The 20,594-nt window shown below is 38.0% G+C and overlaps 1 protein-coding gene and 1 long non-coding RNA gene across 4 annotated transcripts; both read right to left on the bottom strand.

Annotated features, from left to right (window-relative positions):
* Window positions 1-9,749: 9,749 nt before the first annotated feature.
* Window positions 9,750-16,217, bottom strand: LOC113568477 (C-type mannose receptor 2-like). Of its 3 annotated transcripts, XM_081714858.1 has the most exons (7): window positions 16,189-16,217; window positions 15,897-15,940; window positions 12,363-12,749; window positions 11,888-12,229; window positions 11,624-11,721; window positions 11,349-11,463; window positions 9,750-10,989 (listed from the first exon to the last, which is right to left on the bottom strand). In XM_081714858.1, exons 2-6 carry the CDS (start codon window positions 15,928-15,930, stop codon window positions 11,350-11,352), a joined length of 975 nt encoding a protein of 324 aa, XP_081570984.1. In that variant the 5' UTR covers window positions 15,931-15,940; window positions 16,189-16,217; the 3' UTR covers window positions 9,750-10,989; window position 11,349. The 3 variants fall into 3 exon arrangements, with proteins under 3 accessions (XP_081570984.1, XP_081570983.1, XP_081570985.1); XM_081714857.1 differs by having other exon boundaries at window positions 9,750-11,463; XM_081714859.1 differs by lacking the exon at window positions 9,750-10,989 and having other exon boundaries at window positions 11,373-11,478.
* A 2,364-nt stretch (window positions 16,218-18,581) lies between these two features.
* On the bottom strand, window positions 18,582-20,524 carry LOC145657894 (uncharacterized). Its single transcript, XR_014123842.1, has 3 exons — window positions 20,449-20,524; window positions 19,205-19,338; window positions 18,582-18,746 (listed from the first exon to the last, which is right to left on the bottom strand). It is a non-coding gene; the product is annotated as an uncharacterized LOC145657894 (long non-coding RNA).
* Window positions 20,525-20,594: the final 70 nt, after the last annotated feature.

Genomic DNA, 20,594 nt, shown 5'->3' with positions numbered 1-20,594 from the left:
GTTCCGAGTTTGTAGCCTGCTCTCCTTATTCGCATGCTCATCTTGCTCCCTCCCTGTCACGATCACAAAAACATATTATAACTTAATATACAAATATTTACATATTACTATATTACATATGTTACATATTATATATTCCAAAGTCCATTATTTGGATAAATCGAGGGAAATTCAATTTTCCATGAAAGGGACCCTTTTGGTAATTCATGTTCACATTTCCAAACAGCTTTTTAAAAACATTGTTATCTTTCTACTGCAGACATTATATTAGAATCATAGAAAATGTTAATTTCATAACGTCAGATTAGTTAATGTGATGGAGACGGCATAGCGGGAGCAAGCGACGAAGCTGAAAGAAAGAATTCTTTATTATCCATAACTCATACAACTGCAAAGCAGTGACAAAATGGAAAACGAAACAAGCGTTTGAAGTAGCGCTGCGTTCCATCGTTGCAAGTAGATCTGTGGTCAGTTAATGTTCAGTGCCGACAGCAGGAACCTGTGAGTTTAAATAGCAAAGGAAAACAAGGAACAGGTGAGGAAGGTTAATGGGTGGGTGATTGGGAGCACGACAGGCGTGTGGTATGATCCTTACCAGGAGTGGGCGTGTCCCTCCTGCTGGTTGACTGGCCAACCGTGACAGTTAAAATAGTTTTATAACTTATGGGGCATAGATATATCAAAACAAACATATGTTTTTCTTTACTCATTCTTTTAATTTGCTTGAAATCACCAAATTAGCTCACTCAGAAATGCTACATGTTTGACATTAAAATTGAGAGACACTGTTGATTTTAAATAAATCATTTGTAACAAGAAAACAATTATGCAATATAACAGAATTATAACAACCCAGTGTGTGTATGTGATACGCTAAGGTCTTGAAGAAATCCTTTAGTCTGATAAAGCATAAGTTTGTGTTCCACTTAGTGGACGTCATGCACATGGTTCCCTTGCAGCCAAACTTTCTGCATATCTATAATGACGTTCATGTTTCACCTGCTGGACTATTTTAAATTTACTGAAATTATTGTATAAATTGTGTCAAATAATTTAAAATAATCTGCTGATGTGTTCAGTGGATGTAAATAGTGCCTTTTAAAATTATATATTTACTTTGCCTTTGGGAAATTGTATAACTTTTCTTCTATATTGTTGTGTTATATTACATTCTTTTATTCAGAAATACAGGAGACTCAGGTGAAAAGGTGTGATGGAAATGATTCACTTATTATTATATCCTAAAACTTGTCTCACCTAACCGTAGTTATCAGTTTAATAGATAAATGCAAATGCATACCTATTTTTGTGTTTCAGATGTTTCATTCCATTTCTTTTCTTTGAAAGCTACATTGAGAAAATTGCCTTAACTTAAAGACTAGGATTGAATGTATTTTTATTTTTTTAATATTCAGTCAGGCCAGCTGAGCTCCATTTCCCTAATGCCCCCAGACTGACAGTTAAATACCACATATTTAATACCACATCAAATACAGTAGAGACTTATGTGTCTTGTTTTTCTCAGAACATTAAACAGTACATCTAGAATTTTAATAGTTGTTTATTTGTGCTCAGTTTGTTTGAAATATTTTTTTTTTGTCTTAAGGAGAAAAAAGGCAAGAACAGAGACCTGCAGGCCCAGGGGGAAAACATGGATCAAATGATGCCTCACACCAAGTCACTGTGGAAGCGACACTAGGTTCATGTTTTAGTGTCAAGATTGAGTGCAGGAGTGTTTTTGAAAGAGCAAATACAAACAATAACAAGAAGAGAACACAGAAAACAGGAAAGAGAAGCTCAAGAACCTCTGAGAGGATTATGCCTGAAAAAAGCCAACAGAAACCTCTAAAATCTTTAATAAATGAGCAGACCCCCTCAAACACCAAGACTGAGCAAGATCTCCTGAGTAGAGGCTGCCACAGGTGCTGCCACTTACCCTTGATTACCCAATAGTGGCTCTGTGCCTCCCTCTGGTGGTCACGGTTGGCCTAGCAGATAACAAAAGAAAAGATTCTGCTCTATGGTGCAGTCAGCCATTCTATTCTGTTTTGCAATATTGCAATTTTATATTTTCGTGCCAGAAATGACTACAGATGTTCATACACTACATCTCTGTTCAACATCATGCTACTGTTAACCTGCCTATGAGTAAATAGCTTTGTTGCATTAGTCTTGGTTGACATTCATAATTCGTGGTTTTTAACAGTTGGGACAGAGCTAATTCCTTAATTCCCCCCCTTTCTAAATCTACATTGTACATCAACAGTTTAAATAGTAGTTCTTTCTATCTTACAAATATTCAATTTGTAATGGAGCTCAAATACAGGACAGACAGGTGATGACACCGATTCTCTGCTGGGTGAGCTACCCACTAATGATGGAAGAACATTAGAACAGGTAAAACAAGAGAAGTAAAACACCAGCAGTGAAGAGTCAAACCCCGGCAGCTTGAGCTCCCAAGTCAAGCTTGAGATTGACTGTGGCAGCCATTAAACATCCTGCGCGTTTATCGCCCTTCAAAGGAATGGAGAACAACAAGACAGAAGGAGAAACAAAACACCATGCCAAGCGTGGACAAAGGGAAAACAAAGGACGCAACGGGAAGAATGGCAGTCCCGATGCAATGGGGAAAACCAAACTCTAAATCTTCCCAAACAAAACCAGAAAACCGGGAGGAACTTTAGTGGCTAAGGGAGCCAGGGAGCCTCCGGAGAGACAGACTTGAGAGGGAAAACTGGAGAAGGGACGTGTAAAAACACAGACACCCTCGCAGAGCAGAAGGGCTCACAGACCTCAATACCCAGCGTTACTGGCTAGGAGCTTAGCTCAAAAGACCCAGCACTGAGTGACTGGGTCACTGGGCTTATATAGGTCTAGCCCAGCTGTTGGGCATCAGGCCTGATTGGTAGCGTGCCTGACTCGAGGCCTCCCCCTGGTGGCCGGAGGGGCCTCGGCCTGGTGCCAACCCTTACACAGTTAAACAATTCATATTTCTAAATTTTTCCATCTACAGTGGAGGTCAATGACTCAAGAGCTGACAGCTGAGGAGAAACGTGAACTCAGTGCTGAATCCAGCCAAGGTGTTAAGATGACCCAGTCAGGTCATTATTTTACTAACTCAAATAGATCCGGATTAGTCAATGTTGTGCTTACATAAGTTATATACTTAATCAGAATACGGTGTCACAAAATGTTACAAGATCATCTGAAGAATCATAAATTGCAGAAAAATAAACCAAACGATAGTCAATAAACAGATTTGACACTTTGACAGTGGCAGCAAGAACACTTAAAAAAAAAATACTCTCCTACTGAATATGTGAACAAAATATTCAGATGAGTGTACTGTTTATCCCAACTCATTGTGATCAGTTTCTGACGACACATACGCTGCTTTTCTGACTGTGCTTGTAATTATAATATTAATGGTTTGTCTGCTGTCTCTGAAACAATTACTCTTAAGTCACCAACTGCAAAGCTACAAGTCAGCGTAAGAATGAGGCTAAACAACTGCAAGCATCTCTGGGAGATTTCAGAGGCTGTGCTAATCTCTTATGGTTCTGAGCAGTCCTGGAACAGGGCGTCACATTTGAGCAGGATGCGCGGTTAGTTTGAGCCTTGAATTATGCTGCGTTATTTCCCTGCACACGGGAGGGCAGACGACAGGCTGGGCTAAACTCTGCCACCAGTAAAATAAGGCCTCGTCTGTCATTCACAGGCCATGCTTTGGAGCCAAATATGATTTAAAAAAAAAGTTAGGTAGGTAAAATAAAACTTGCAATAATGCTTTATGTTAGGTTTTACAGAGAATACAGAGAAACAGTAAATGCACATGTATGGTTTTTCACTGCAAGGGCTAAATTATTCTCACAGCAGACTTAGATTCTTCATCCCTGGTAGTTTAAACATGAAGTACGTAATCACATTTGCCTGTTAGGAATTCCCTGGTAGGACTCTCCCTTATCAAGGCATTTTCCTCAATTTTAATTTACTGGGTCGCCAAAAGTGTCTTGGTAAGTTAGTGCTGGTTTAAGCTTTGTGTGGAGTTTCTGGTTTTATTGTGTATTCATATTAATTCATTTGAGTTTTTTCCCATGCTAGTAGCTTGTTGGTGAGTTCTGTATACCTGAGCCTACCCAACATCCTTTGTTTACTCTGCCTTATAACATCTAAATATTTCTTGAAATTAATAAATCAGTAAACTTTGCATTTTTTTCATTAAGTTGGTCCCCATGGAAGGTATAATTTAACCAAAGCTATTATGTTTCTGCACATGTTTTGAACTCTAATTTCATAATGAGACTGATACAGTATTAACCTGCAGTATTTCATTATTAATAATTAATTATTTCCCTATATTTAGGGTCACATACCACTGCAAAGGATTTGTATAAAATCCTAGAAAGAAATATCAGAATACACTTGTAGTACTTATTCTCAATCACTCTCGAGTAGTTTCAGAGCTTAAAATGTTAATGTAAAATCAATTACAAATTATATTATGCAGTTATAATTATACATGTGATTTGTTTTTGCTTTTATTTGCTGATGCCCTGTCTAGTGCTGTTTCTTCTTCCCACCATTATTGTCACCTGTTCTGAGTTCATTGCACTTCTTAACAGTGACTTCCTGTCATGTTGTCCTGTCATGTGAGTCTCTGGTTCCCAGTTATGCTCGCTTATTTTGTATCTTGCCCCTGAGCAACCCTCCATTACTTGAGCTGCTTTCTGTCATAACTGGAAGTGGAGCTGGTTCTCTCTCCCGCCATCAGATCAAAACAGCCCAGCAACACAACCATAAATCCTTGCTAAATGTCTGCCACTTCATCTTCCAAACTTGTCTCAACCCACTTCCTGCCCAATCCCTCCAAGATTATTTGCCTCCCAGATCAAAAATGTACAATCTACCTGTGTCATGGGCAGCTCTTTTAGAAAAGCAATGACACAGAAGTGAAAAATCAGGGCACTTGCTTTGCTCCAGTAATGTAGCTGGAGTTTCGTCCTAGCAGAACAACTACATGCATGTGTCCTTCAGTGGTTGGCCATTTTATAATCATGTGAGATAGGAGGCAGTACACATGTGCCTAGTTGAGTGACATTTATTATATGCAAATCCACAACTGCTAGTCATAGTACAGTCCAGGATTGAAATACTACTTTGGTAATAAAACTACAGACTAAGACAAGCACAGCTCCACCCAGCCATGTGAGCAGAAGTAAACAGCTACTGCATACAGCAGACCTTAGAAAGAGCACAACTGACAAGGCTTGGGGTATTTCCCATTGAGGGGAGGTTCACAGAGGGAGACTTTCAAGCCTTCACAAGTCCACGCTTTTTACGAACAATGCATTTTATGCAACAGCCACAGAAAGGCCATTTTAACAAATGGGATCAAAATTACAAGATCATTTCCTATTTCATTGTCATTTAAGACCATCAAGCTACTCAGCAATATAGCAGAAAAATTGAAGCGTATATGTGCACTTTATATCGTACCAATGACCATGCTGATTTAGCAAAGCCAAAGCACAGTTTTCATCTGTCTATCCATTTCCATATCCATTATCAGGCTGTCCTAAATTCCAGAGATAGATTGAGACATTATTTCCATCTGACCACTTCCAGCTGTCTCTGAATAGCTCAATCCAGACAAAAGCAAGACCCTGGATCATGTTCTTGATCTGGTTGTTCTCTGCCTGGTTCCTAACGCTGGCCAAGTCTTTATAGTACGTTTGGCAGTATGTTTGAACCTCATACCAGGTCTTTGCTTGTGTAAATAAGCTATAGGAGTTTGAGGTACCTGTTGGAATACATAGTAAAGAATGTGTGTGTGTGTGTGTGTACATGTGTGTAACTTAACACTGAAGCAAATGAATGATACTTAACATTCACAGTTCAGATCATTCCATATTCTGGAGGAGCGCATCATTGTGCAAGTTTCTTGTCCCCAGTTATTATTTGGCTGTGTGTTTTCCCAGTTCCTGTATTCCATCTCCCCAGTACCATAGAAATGCTCATCAGATAGGGACCACCTCCAGCTATTAATGTCATGGTACAATCCAATCCAGGCCATGTCACTGGAGTTCACTACTGTAGCATTCATCAGTGAACTCAGGTCTTGTGAATTGGTAATGGTGGCCAGATCAGTGTACTTCTCCTGGCAGTAGCCTTGTGCTTCTGTCCAATTTTTTTTCAATGTCACAAAATGGTACTGATATGGGAGGCCAGTTTGTAAGATGCAGGTAACTAATCAAACACATATGTGAAGTTGTAGGGTACTACAACAAAATTTCATTTAAAATCTTTAACAGATTAATATAATCTATACATTATATTAATTTGTAAAAGTTATTTGTGAACATACACATGACTTGTAAAAGCATTCAGACCCTATATCCAAGTGTGTAAAATTACAAAATGAACCGTTATACTATTGTTCTGAATTAAGTGTTAAACTGAACTGTTATTCCTGCACCAAAGTTTGTCAATATAATATTGTACCATTTCAAAAATCCGCGATTACCATGTTTATTTGTTTTAGTTTTGGCTTTCTACATTTGCTATTTTATTTAATCCTTAGAAATGTTCATCTTGCACTTCAAGTTTTAAGATAACTGCTGTGTTATTCTGAACCCACCTAGGCCACATATAACAGAAATGCCTGAGACATCAGTGAATAATATATAAATTCCTGTTTTGTATCAACACCAAACGGCAAGGCTGGAGGATTGAGCAGGACCGAGGGGTGGAGGAAAGGGACCAAGACGAGGGCAGACACAGGGACGGACACACTGGCAGGAACAGGAACACACACAAAGGGGGAAAAAGTGACATTAAGTGCACTTTTAAGTGTGACACTTTTAAGTGTGACAGGGATGGGTACAGTGATAGGGACAGGTACGTGAACAAGACCACTTTCAAAATAGTACAGGGAAGCTGGCAGGAACCCCAGCCTGTCCACCGATCTTCGCCTGGGTCGAAGTCCGACTAGCCTGAGGGGGATCACCCCTCACTGCTTTGGGTGATGGCTGCTTCTCTGACTTTGTGGTAGACGAGCCAGGAAGTGGATCCAGCTGTTTGCCTGTCTCTAGGGTGGGCACTGGTTACGCCTCCTTCTTGCCTCCTTGAGGCTCACATGTAGGCACGTGAGCTCTGGGGCTGTGTGCCTTAGGTGAGGGAGTGACCTCAGATGAGGTCAATGATGCCTCTCTGCGAGTCACACGGGGCAACTTGCTGGCTCTAGAGCGGTGTGCCATGGGTGGAGCCTTGGTCACTGGAGGCTCGTCGCTTTCGGGAATCTGCTGACCAAGTGTCCATCACGGAGGGGGGGGATCCTCATGGAGGGCCTCCTCCACCTCCATTGTTGGATCCTCAAAACTGTCATCTTCAGAGTATGACATGAGGCTGACGTTGTAATACTCCTCACTCTGTCTGTAATTCCCGTAGCCCTCTCAATAGTCCGCATAGGGATAATAGGACCCCGCAGAGTCCAACCCCGGATACAGCTTCTCATCTTCCCAGTTCCGTGTGTGTTGTTTTGTATATACATATATGTATATATGTTCTTAATTATTTAGTAACAAAATTACAAGAGCGACAGGGAAAATTTTAAGCATCAAAGTCTAAACTGTTTTGTTTTGATTTTTTCATTTAGTCTGCATATAGATACTGGAGTTGCTGTAAACGTGACTTTTATCAACACAGAACTTGCCAAAAGACATATGAGATATTTTTAGCAAATACCTTAAATTAACTTAATTAATTAACCACACAGTGCAACTACAGTGGGAATGCTTTTGTGGACAGTAGTTCAGGAGTGATGCAGAACCACTGGCCATTGAGGGGCAGTGTGTAGAACCTATGGAGAAGTAAAAGAAGGGACACTATGCATTAGAACTTATTGACAAAGCAGTAGAGGCTCAGATCCAATGAAGATGTACAGAGAGAAGCTTCTGGCATGCTGAATTGGTAGGAATAGTAATGAGAATCCTTCTCAAGTGGCTGTTCTCTCAAAAGCAGGAACTGAACTGTTCAAGAAGTAGGTGGCATCAAACCTCCCAGCATGCTTCTGTCCATCTACAGTCTCTTAACATACAGACTTATTTGTCAAAGAATGTATATAATTTAATATTTGTACTAATAAATCAAGTTGATATTACATCTTCTGATCCTTTTTGATCAACTACACTGTAGATAGATAGATAGATAGATAGATAGATAGATAGATAGATAGATAGATAGATAGATAGATAGATAGATAGATAGATAGATAGCATTATTATTCTATTCATTTTTCATAGCTGCTTAAAGACACCCACTCTAGTTTATGCTTCTATCGGTAACCTTGTTAAGGCAGATAGCTATAAACATGCACTACTGTATGGTTATATGTGTATGCTATTGTATACAATATAGAATGTTATAGTAGTTGTCAACTTTTAAGCCTGAACACTTTCAACATCTCATTTAATATGTGGGCTTCTACGAGAAAGAGTAGAGTTTCTATGACAGGTAATAATTTCTATAAACATATGAGAATATATAGTGAGCTACAAACAGGAACCAGACTGAGAAAGTGTGACTCAGAAGCGGACTTAGAAATGATGTCTGGATGAGGCAAAATAGAACAGTGAACCATTTCGGTTACATTCCTTCAGAGCAGAGTGACTGAGAAGTCAAGAAAACCAAGTAAAACAGAAGCGCTTGTATCAGACAGGTGACAAAAATGAGGTATGTTCACACATAATCTGGCTCTATTTGGTGGGAAAATGTGATTTAAGGCCTTCATATGATCTTTGCTCAAGTGTGTGTGTGTGTGTGTGAGTGTGTGTGTGTTGGAATTGAGTAATCATTGCACTCTCGATGTCCAGAATCAGAACGAATTTACTCTTTCCATACGATGTTGTTTGTGAGTGCGCTCATCCTGTTTCTCCTGCTCTCTGATTCTTTTTTTACATATATACATGAACTTAGCATGAACTTAGCATGTTCTGTTTGTACTTCATGCTCTCATGCACTAGCATGTTATGTGCCTGCAAATTCACGTTTCTCTCAACCCAACCTGCTTCTTTTATTGAGCCAAGGGGTGACCGTCGAGACTTCCATCTGCTCTGGACAACCTTGGTTAAAATTCTTTCTCTGTAAGGTTTCTCTGCAATATACTCTCTGTGTTATAGGAAATGTTCTGATTTGCTATAGGATTATGTTTGACACTACAGGGAAATGGCCTAAAGTCTTTCACATCCACTTTTCCAAAACTTGTTTCCTAGATTGGATTTACCATTGAAGAACACTGTAGCTGGTGTCAGATGGCCCAAGCTGTATCAGTCCTGTATCATGACCCTACGCAAATGGATGATTTGACCATCCTGCCTTAGATCTTTTAAATGTGTTGTTGGTTTATGTTTTATATGTATATGTATATTTATTGTAATTTATTTATTGTGTATGCTGAAAAAAATCTTGTGTGAGAAGACACACTGAGCTCTCATAGACAGGTTCTGATGTCCACTGGCCAGTATTCAGGATGACTCACATGACTCTCTGGAAATGGGAGGGATTCCAAAGAGGGCTGGGCCAACAGAACCTCTTAATGGTTGCCATGGGGGTGGGAACTCCATTGATAATTTAAGCACGCTGTCAGATTTAAAGGATGCAAAAAACGTGGACAACGTCTCACAAAAAAAGAGATGTAAATAAAATAAATTACAACAACCATGAAGGAACATGCAAAGACAATAATTCTGCCAAAAAAGATGGTTAACAAATGAAAAGTGACACCTGGGTCATGGACCGTGATAGCCAAAAATTGTCAAAGCAATGACAATAACAATAACAATAAGCAGTGCAATGCTCAAGACACATTACATAGCAGTAACATAGCGGCACACCCTAATAGCGTAATATCTTTGGCACCAAGAACAACCCAGTGTGTGTGTGTGTGTGTGTGTGTGTGTGTGTGTGTGTGTGTGAGAGAGAGAGAGAGAGAGAGAGTGAGTGAGAGGGATATTCTATTTAAAGTCTTGTAGAAATTCTTCAGTCTGATAACGCATATGTTTGTGTTCCATTTAGAAAATAAAAATTCTAAACCTATGAGGCATAGGTATAACAACTCAACTTGTGTTTTTCTTTACTCATTTTTTAACGATTTGCTTAAAATAACCAAAATAGCTCTCACAAAAAATATAAGCTACATCTGTTTATTACATTTTTTTTAATTGAGAGACACTCTGATGATTTTAAATAACAAATTATTTGTAACAAGAAAACATTAGCCAACATAACAGAATGAGATCCCAGTATGTGTGTGTGTGTGTGTGTGTGTGTGTGTGTGTGTGTGTGTGTGTGTGTGTGTGTGTGTGAGAGAGAGAGAGAGCGAGAGAGAGAGAGAGACAGAGAGAGAGAGAGAGAGAGATACTCTCTTTAAAGTCTAGTAGAAATCCTTCAGTCTGATATAGCATACATTTGTGTTCCACTTAGTGGATGTAATGCACATGGTTCCCTTGCAGCCAAACTTTCTGCATATCTATAATGACATTCATGTTTCACCTGCTGGAATTCATTGTTCTAGAAAGACTTCAGTAAAAGTGTGGCCAAGTGCCTAACCAAGCAAAATAACTATCCACTTAGCTTCACAGAGCATTTCATCATTCAGCATGCTGTTGAAGAAGAAACAACAGTAGAGGGCTCACTTCAGGTACCCTTAGATGCTTTGTTGACTGTCACCAGCACCTATTTTAATTTACTGAAATTAATGTATAAATTATGTGCCAAATTACAATTTAAAATAATTTGATGATTTCTTCAGTGGATGTAAATAGTACCGTTAAAAGTATATATTTGCTTTGCATATGTTATTTTATTTAGAATGTCCTTTATGTAATGACTGTATGACTCATGACTTATAGAAGTACAAATTAATACCTGAAAAAAAGTACTATAAAGTATGCATTCTTGGGGAAGTTCCTTCTGTCTTCTTTGTTTGGCCACCTGTAATGAAATTGTTGCCTCCCATAGAAAATGAATGGGTTCATGAGCCATGGTCACACAGGCACATTGTAATTGTACTGCTACTGTGCAATACTATACTATACTCATTACTATATAACTGCTATATCAAGAATCAAATGAAGTGTACTTTAAAATGGCTGTGAACAAATAAACAAGTCATTCAATTCATTTCACAGAATTCATAACTTCCAGAAACTCAAAATTCAATTAAAGATTCTCTGATAAATATTAAGTTTTTGGTTTTTTTTGTAATGGGTAAATACTGAGTAGATGACTTGCTTTTTCAACTTGGGTTGAAAAAACACAAATGAATGGTATTAAACTAATGTGGACTGTACCTTACACTTCTTTACAGCCATTGTATTTTTTCTGGAAGACTTCTCCATGTGGTTGCTGTCTCCATTTCAGTGTGATGTTTGCTCCCATACCCTTCAACTTCAGCTTCTCCTGGACCTAAACAAACTCAGCCTTTAATATTTGAATACTGAAGTAAGTGAACTGCTCTTTGTAATAATTTGTGTCATTATTAGAACTCTGTATTGTATATCATACTGTATTGTGACATTGTGACTGTGTTCTCGGTAAGATGCACCATCATGAGGGTGCGACTCACCTTTTCTAAGATGGTTGCCTTCACTGCAGGACTACTCACATCCTGACTGGATTGTACCACCACACTCAGAATTTGTTTTTTCTTGATTTTTGATTGATCTTAAAAACCAGATCACACACACACACACACACACACACACACACACACACACAGAGAAAGAGAGAAAGCGATGCACTGCATCTAATCCACCTGGCTTTATGGAACAAATGAATAGAGGCTATCCTGTGGAACAGAATTGCCATTTATGACCATCAAGCTACTCACCAATATAGCAGAAAAATGGAAGCGCATATGTGCAATTTATATCATTCCAATGACCAAGCTGATTTAGCAAAGCCACAGCACAGTTTTCATCATTTCCATATTCATTATCAGGCTGTCCTGAGTTCCAGATGTGGAATGAGACATTATTTCCATCTGACCACTTCCAGCTGTCTCTGAATAGCCCAATCCAGATAACACCAGAACCCTGGATCATGTTCTTGATCTGGTCATTCTCTGTCTGGTTCCTCACGCTGGCCAAGTCTTTATAATATGTTCGGCAGTATTTTTGAGCCTCATACCAGGTCTTTGCTTGTGTAAATAAGATATAGGAGTTTGAGGTACCTGTTGGAATACATAGTAAAACTGCATATGTGGTTTGTTTGGTTTTTTTTTTTTGTGTGTGTGTGTGTGTGTGTGTGTGTGTGTGTGTGTGTGTGTGTGTGTGTGTGTGTGTGTGTGTGTTTGTGTAACTTACCAGTAAAGCAAATGAATGATCTTGAATTTTCACAGTTCAGATCATTCCATTTTCCGACATTGTCCATCGTTGTGCAGGTTTCTTGTCCCATTTTATTATTTGGTTCTGCGTTTTCCCAGTTCCTGTATTCCATTTCCCCAGTACCATAGAAATACTCATCAGATAGGGACCACCTCCAGCTGTTAATGTCATTGTAAAGTCCAATCCAGGCCTCTTCACTGGAGTTCACTACTGTAGCATTCATCAGTGAACTCAGGTCTTGTGAATTGGTAATGGTGGCCAGATCAGTGTACTTCTCCTGGCAGTAGCCTTGTGCTTCTGTCCAATTTTTTTTCAACATCACAAAATGGTACTGGTATGGGAGGCCGGTTTGTAAGCTGCAGGTGACTAACCAAACACATATGTGGAGTTGTAGGGTACTACAACAAAATTTCATTTAAAATCTTTAACAGATTAAATAAATTGTGATTTCTATACATTGTATTCATTTGTTAAAGTCATTTGTGAACATAAACATGACTTGTAAAAGCATTCAGACCCTATATCCAAATTACGAAATGCACCATTATACTATTGTACTGAAATAACTGTTAAACTGAACTGTTATTCGTGCACCAAAGTTTGCTAATATAATATTGTACCTTTCCAAAAATCTGCAATTACCATGTTTATTTTTGTTTTAGTTTTGGCTTTCCTACATTTGTTATTTTATTTAGCCCTTTTTATTTAAATGTTCAACTTGTACTTCAAGTTTTAAGCAAACTGCAATGCTATTTTGTAACCCACCTAGGCCCCAAATAGTAGAAATGCTTGAGATGCCAGTGAATAAAATATAAATTCCTGTTTGCATAATTCACATGTGGAATTCTGTACTCTTCTTGCAGTACAAGTGGTGCTTTTTTGCACTAAAAATAAAATTGTGACGGTGAGAAGGCAAGGCAGCATGTAGAAACCGACGTTTCACAAACAGCCGTTTAATTCAAACTGAACATAACGAAACCAAACACGAAGAACGATAAGCAATAACTATGAATGTAGCAGGCAGTCTAACGAACAACAAAACAGCTCATACTGTCACGGAACGCTCGCCTCCCGCTAGTCAGGTGTTTCGCCCGCCACGTGCAGTGGGAGGACTGTCTTCTTTGTAACCACACCTGCACCTCGTTAGTCTTTATGTATATAAACCCGTGTTAAAGTGTGCAGGGTGTTATTGTCGGTATAATGTGTAGATGTAACGCGGTTCTGTTAGATGTTTTCTTGTGTATCGTGTTTGTTTAGCGTTAACCGTTTCATGTTTCTTGTTTGTGATAAGTGTGAGTGCCTTTATGTCTTTAAATGTTAATAAATGTTCGTCCCAGCTGGAGAAGTCCGTGCGTCCTGCCTCGCACCCTGCGGCACTCGGGCCACCGCGCGTTACACATACACAGCATACATAGGGTCAAACACCCACAAAGACTAAGGACAAAATAGGACTTTATATATATACACGGTAACAAAAATCACTTATTTAGGCTGACAATTATTTAAAAATTGAGAAATTGCTTAATATAAATAAGAAATTCTTCTTAAATATGTTTTTAGTTACATAAACCCACATTAGCATTTGCAATCAAAAAACAGTTGCATAAAAAATTAATAAGTACACTCCAAATGTGAGCTGATGTGTGTACTTGTGTATACATGGCATTATTTAACATGAAATAACACTGTTTCCCAGAAACATACAAAATAATATTACAAAACTAAAAAGAATGGAAAGTAATAGTTAGTTATATTATATTGCTATGAAGCAATACATTTACATAAATAAATTTACAGAGAGAAGGTGGAGAACATCGCAATTAGGTTCTGACCAGGAAGCATCAGCATCTGATCCATGAAAGCTCTTCACTATTTTTTCCTCCCTTCTCAGTCCCTCCCCTCCACCCATCTCATAAACCTCAAAATGTTATCAGCATCACTCTTTTTCTCATGTGTCCATTCCCTGCAACCGGAGCAACTCGTCCTCGCGCAAATCTTTCCATTTCTCCTTGATCACTCTTTCCAATAATCCCAAGAACCATTGGATGAAGAGGAGAAACCTGCATGACTGAGTCAAGTTTGTGACATGGTCTGAAAATTGTCATTCTCTGATCATGTCACAAACCTAACCCTTCCATGCAGGATTAACCTCTTTAGCATGTGGAGATTTTGGCCTTTTCTCTCTGGAGAAGGCACGCAGGTGCTAGTTCATCCTCCTGTCACCTCTATACTGGGCTACTGCAATTCACTCCTAGCAAGTCTTCCCATGTGTCCCATTAGTCCCTTCCATCTGAAGCAGAATGGTGCAGCATGTCTATTTTTGAACAATAAACTACAGTTAGGGGGACTTTGAAGTAAATAACTTAGGAAGAGAGAGTGTGGGAGGTGCTTAGTAGAGACACAGGGGAGGAAAAGCGCTTACCCAACCAGAAGGAATGGATTTATGGTTCAGCAAACCCCCACCCACTTCTAACTTAAATAAGGAATGGAGTAGAGCTCCAGTAAACTTGTGCGGTCAGGGGATCAGACCCGGGTCTGCCCGGGTCAGAGACCCAGAATCTGTTCACCACTCTATGTATAAGACAAGACTGAGACCGAAACAGACCACTGATAGAGAAGGGGAACATCCCCATAAGAAACAACTTTAGGAAAACACAAGAGAAGACCCTGATAGAGCAGGACTCCCTGATAGAGCAGGACAGAAGAGATACCTGGAGACTTGTTGGAAAAATTCCACTAGAGAAACACCGATTACTAGCAAGTATATGGAACATGTAGCACACCCCAAAGCTTAACAAAGAGTGCCCATTAATGAAGCTGTTATATAAAGAGGAGGCCATCTGTGGGAGATCAAGCTGAGAGGCTGATTTATTCCCAGCTCATGGCTTCTCTCTGGTGGTGGTCCGCTTGCACTGCGAGCCACCCATTACAGTGTGGCCCGGTTTGACCCATTCATGAGTCATGGCAGATAAGTAACAAGACTCTTCTCTGTCCTAGCACCCAGTTAGTGGCATGAATTTCCACTGGGTGTCTGACTAGCAGTCCCTTGCTGTCTTCAAATCCCACTGAAGATTTGTTTCTTTGTAAAGCACTTAAACCTAATTATGCACTTGTAAGAAGATTTTATATTTGTACTTAATGTTTTCTTTAGTAATAGCTCTCAATTTGCATTTTATAGCATTACATATCTCTCATTTTTTATATATATATATTGCATTATATATCTCTCAATCTAGGTTTCAGCACTGACACTGGTCTAAATTAAGGCTATTTTTAGACTCTAACCTCTAACCGTAGTGAACAAATAAATCACCTATGTAAGTTATTCTGTATAAGAGCATCTGCTAAATGCCACAAATGTAAATGTAATTCATGTAAATCAAATGTAAATCAATGATTACCAACATTTCATACCCCTAGAAATGTAAAATACTTTTTGTAAGGTCTGAATACTTTTAAAAGACACTGTATACACTGGATCTATGTTTAAAGGGTCTAACCAAGACAACTAACCTGACAAAATGACAAGGAACACATTAAGCCCCATGACAATAGACCTACAAAATATGAAAAATGTACATGTGAACATAAAAGTTTGAACATAAGTTTATCTATCAAGATATTATAGCCTGACTTGACCCTGACCTGAATTGCTATCAAAGCTGTCTTGTACTAAATACCAAAGCAACAATATTTATTATAAGGGGATTTCATTTTCATGAAACCAATATTTCACAGTATATAAACAATCAAAACTGATGCTTCTTCATTTCTTTAATTAATGAATAAATATACAAATACATACCTTTTCTGGGCTCTTTAGGACGTGGTGGTTTACCCAGTATTGGAGTCAGACTCTGCTCCTTCTTATATAAGCAAGCGAGCAAAGGCAGCTTCCTTAGGTGTCACTATGCAAATTATGGTGGAATTTAATTTAATTCTGTATTACTGTTCAAGCATATTACATGAAAGTTTTCTAACAAAAAGATGAGGTAATCCCTATTTGCCTTTATTTAAAAACATTAAATATTGTTTTTAATCATCATATTCTAATCACAACTTTAATTGAATATTCAGACTATAACTCTTACTCAGTACGAATCTACTGAAAGCCCACTGAAAACTGTACAGTAAAAACCACTGCATGCCCTACTATTTAAGATTATCCTAGTAAAATATAAATGCCAAACACAAAAGGCTTTGTGCCACAGCCCAATATGTAGGATAATGTATTAACTGTTCACTTGATCAAACATGACCACACATGCTCTTTGCACACTCTCATACCCAAACAGTGATGTGACAGCTTCAAATATGTCTATGCATAAGTATTCTAAGATCACAGATTATATGTGTATTTTGGAGGAACTCACCAACTCTGCTTAGCACAACAGCACATACAGTATTTATGGACACTACTAAAAACTAACATGCTTCTCCACCAGAAAGCATTTTTGCCAGTAGCAGCCCTGACCTGAATTGCTGTCAAAGCTGTCTTGTACTAAATACCAAAGCAACAATATTTCTTATAGGGGAGTTTCATTTTCATGAAATCAATATTTCTCATAAAGAAAGGTCTACTATTATTTGCAAGCAGAAAAAAACTGTTCCTATAGCAGTATAGAACAATCAAAACTGATGCTTGTACATTTCTTTAATTAATAATTATACAAGTGAATACTTTTTCTGGGATCTCTAGGAGGTGGTGGTTTTATCCAGTCCTGGAATCAGACTCTGCTCCTTCTTATATAAGCAAGCTAGTGGACAGAGATATAGAGAAACTGTAAATGCATACAAGTGTGGAGACATGGTATCTCGTCCCGGTTGGCAACCCAGTCAGTAATTCACTCACAGCAGCACCTACTCACAACAACTTATATGGTCACAATAACCAGTGTATTGTTGCCTTCTCTTGTTCCATGTTGCTCTAAACTTGGAGTGATTAACTAACACTTTTTGTTAATATTTTTCCTCTGTCTGTAATATAGCCATATTGCTTAGCTGGGCTTGTATTCTTGGTAGTTGAATTGAATGAATGAATGAATGAAAGAAACATTTAAGAAAAGAGTTCCTAATATTACACAAATAATACACAAGTTACAACTTTTATTACTAGTTCTTCGCATTACAAGATATTGGCTTTATGTTCCTCTTTTTGATGTTTTTTTAAAAATTCATTTGTACCATAAAAGATACATTTCAAAGCTATTTTATCTTTTTTTGTACAGATGGCTATCTGTCGAGAAAAGAGTTCCTTTATTGATGTTCTTACAATATTAACTTTAAAAAACTAGATGGTCCTACAAAAAGGACCCTTTAATAATCACTTGTTTGTTAGAGATATGTTTAATGGTTTCCCAGAGTAGGGCTAAAACATTTCCTGCTAACATGTTTTAGCTTTAGTTTTGCATAACGAGCAGCAAAATTCTAGCTTTGCATATCAAACAACATACCTATCAGTTTGGTTTGCAAAAAAAAATAAAAAATACAAATGTAACTAACAAATGCACTTTTATTTAACAGTTTATTGTCTCTTTCAAGATAAGACATGTTAATGCCTGGTGTGAACTGCGCCTGAGCAACAAGGGTAGCAGGTTGGGTCAATGTGTTTGAGGAAAAATCAGAGCTTTGAAGAAACCAAGGAAGGCGTGGAGAAATTAGGCTTTGAGAGAGGTTTGACCTCATTTGACCTGAGCGGAGGACATGGAAGTACTGTAGCAGAATGTTTGCTCTCATAGGAAGGTAGTGACATGTATCATCAGCTCATTTTGGTGTATCTCTTTAAGGAATAGACTCATTTGTGGGTGGCTGACAAATGACAGTGGAGACCGGTGAAAACCAATGCACATGCAAAACATGTAGTGGGTGCTTCTGTGTGATGCTGTTACATTTGTCCATGGCTTCTGTCTCATTTTCATTTTCCCCAAACATATTCAAAATACCTTCCTGAACCTACCCCTCTAAGGTTATTCAAAGCAGTTATTTATAATATTGTCCAATGCCACACTTTGCCTTCACACCCGTAGAACATGAGGGCTTGCCATGAATTTTTTTGGAAGTTTGATTTTTTATTGTATTGAAAATTATTTGATTTGTGTCACATGAATGTTTTGCAAACACAACACCGTTTGTTTTGATGTCATTTATTAAACACATTGAAAAAGAGGAAATAGAGGCACCCCCCCCCCCCAATAATTATATAATGGCAAATTATGAATAATATCTTCAATTGGACATTATGGCTGTGACGACTGACAGCAAAAAAAAAAAAAGCTTGCAAGACTTAAAACACCTTTAGGGGACAGTACCTCTATTTGACCTCAATAGTCACTGGTGTTGTGAGCTTGCATGCCTGCTTCACTCCTGTGGTGGAAGCAACGGAATAAGGTCAAAGGTTAGCCATTGAAAGTCACCATCATTTTACAATAATAGCTGAGGTATAAGTGGGATAAATTCCTTCGACGTATCCCAGTATATAGAATTAGTTGACTTAGTGGAGGAAGTCCACTGTTGCATCATGGACTTCTTTGCCTCTCTATCATTACATTTTTCCACTCCATTCCCTAGCTTCTTGGGTGTGTGTTGTTTTGTATATGCATATATGTATATATGTTCTTAATTATTTAGTAACACATTAGCTTGCTCAAACATGTTAAACAAAATTACAAGAGCGACAGGGAAAATTTTAAGCATCAAAGTCTAAACTGTTTTGTTTTGATTTTTTCATTTAGTCTGTATATATATGCAGGAGTTGCTGTAAAAGTGACTTTTGTCAACACATAACTTGCCAAAAGACATATGAGATATTTTTTAGCAAATACCTTAAATTAACTTAATGATATGAATCTCTTGTGAAGCACACTGCAACTACAGTGGGAATGCTTTTGTGGACAGTAGTTCAGGAGTGGAAGTGATGATGTAGAACCACTGGCCATTGAGGGGCAGCGTGTAGAACCTATGGAGAAGTAAAAGAAGGGACACTATGCATTAGAACTTATTGACAAAGCAGTAGAGGCTCAGATCCAATGAAGATGTACAGAGAGAAGCTTCTGGCATGCTGAATTGGTAGGAATAGTAATGAGAATACTTCTCAAGTGGCTGTTCTCTCAAAAGCAGGAACTGAACTGTTCAAGAAGTAGGTGGCATCAAACCTCCCAGCATGCTTCTGTCCATCTACAGTCTCTTAACATACAGACTTATTTGTCAAAGAATGTATATAATTTAATATTTGCACTAATAAATCAAGTTGATATTATATCTTCTGATCCTTTTTGATCAACTACACTGTAGTTAGATAGATAGATAGATAGATAGATAGATAGATAGATAGATAGATAGATAGATAGATAGATAGATAGATAGATAGATAGATAGATAGATAGATAGATAGATAGATAGATAGCATTATTATTCTATTCATTTTTCATAGCTGCTTAAAGACACCCACTCTAGTTTATGCTTCTATCGGTAACCTTGTTAAGGCAGATAGCTATAAACATGCACTACTGTATGGTTATATGTGTATGCTATTGTATACAATATAGAATGTTATAGTAGTTGTCAACTTTTAAGCTTGAACACTTTCAACATCTCATTTAATATGTGGGCTTCTACGAGAAAGAGTAGAATTTCTATGACAGGTAATAATTTCTATAAACATATGAGAATATATAGTGAGCTACAAACAGGAACCAGACTGAGAAAGTGTGACTCAGAAGCAGACTTAGAAATGCACAATGATTACAGCACTGTAATTACAGTAGATTTACCTACCTGCAGTGGGTGTATCATAAAACTGTAACATTGAAACATGGAACCAAACAATCACAACAAAGAGCTGAGAGAAAAGGAAATGATCTTCAGCAAAACAATTTAAAGGAAGTGTTTACATTTATATATGTGATAAAATAAAGACTTTTGACCCAATTTGTTTATTTATTTGTAAGTCATATACTAAATACAGAAAAAGGAGATTACGGTGATTATTTACATAGACTGTTATTCTGGCAAATGTAATACGTGAGCTTGGAGCACCTATTTTTGTCTATGATGTTTTTATACTTACCTAAGAAGTTTAAGATACATAACCGTGCATACTCCACTGGTATGGCACAAACTCCATTGTGCTGCGTTCAATGTGTCGTTTGACTGGTTTGACGAGTCTGGATGAGATAAAATAGAACAGTGAACCATTTCTGTTACATTCCTTCA

This window comes from Electrophorus electricus, chromosome 5 (assembly GCF_041902795.1).
Source record: "Electrophorus electricus isolate QZ-2024a chromosome 5, ASM4190279v1, whole genome shotgun sequence".
Lineage (NCBI taxonomy): Eukaryota > Metazoa > Chordata > Actinopteri > Gymnotiformes > Gymnotidae > Electrophorus > Electrophorus electricus.
This window is presented reverse-complemented; position numbering and strand designations above follow the sequence as displayed.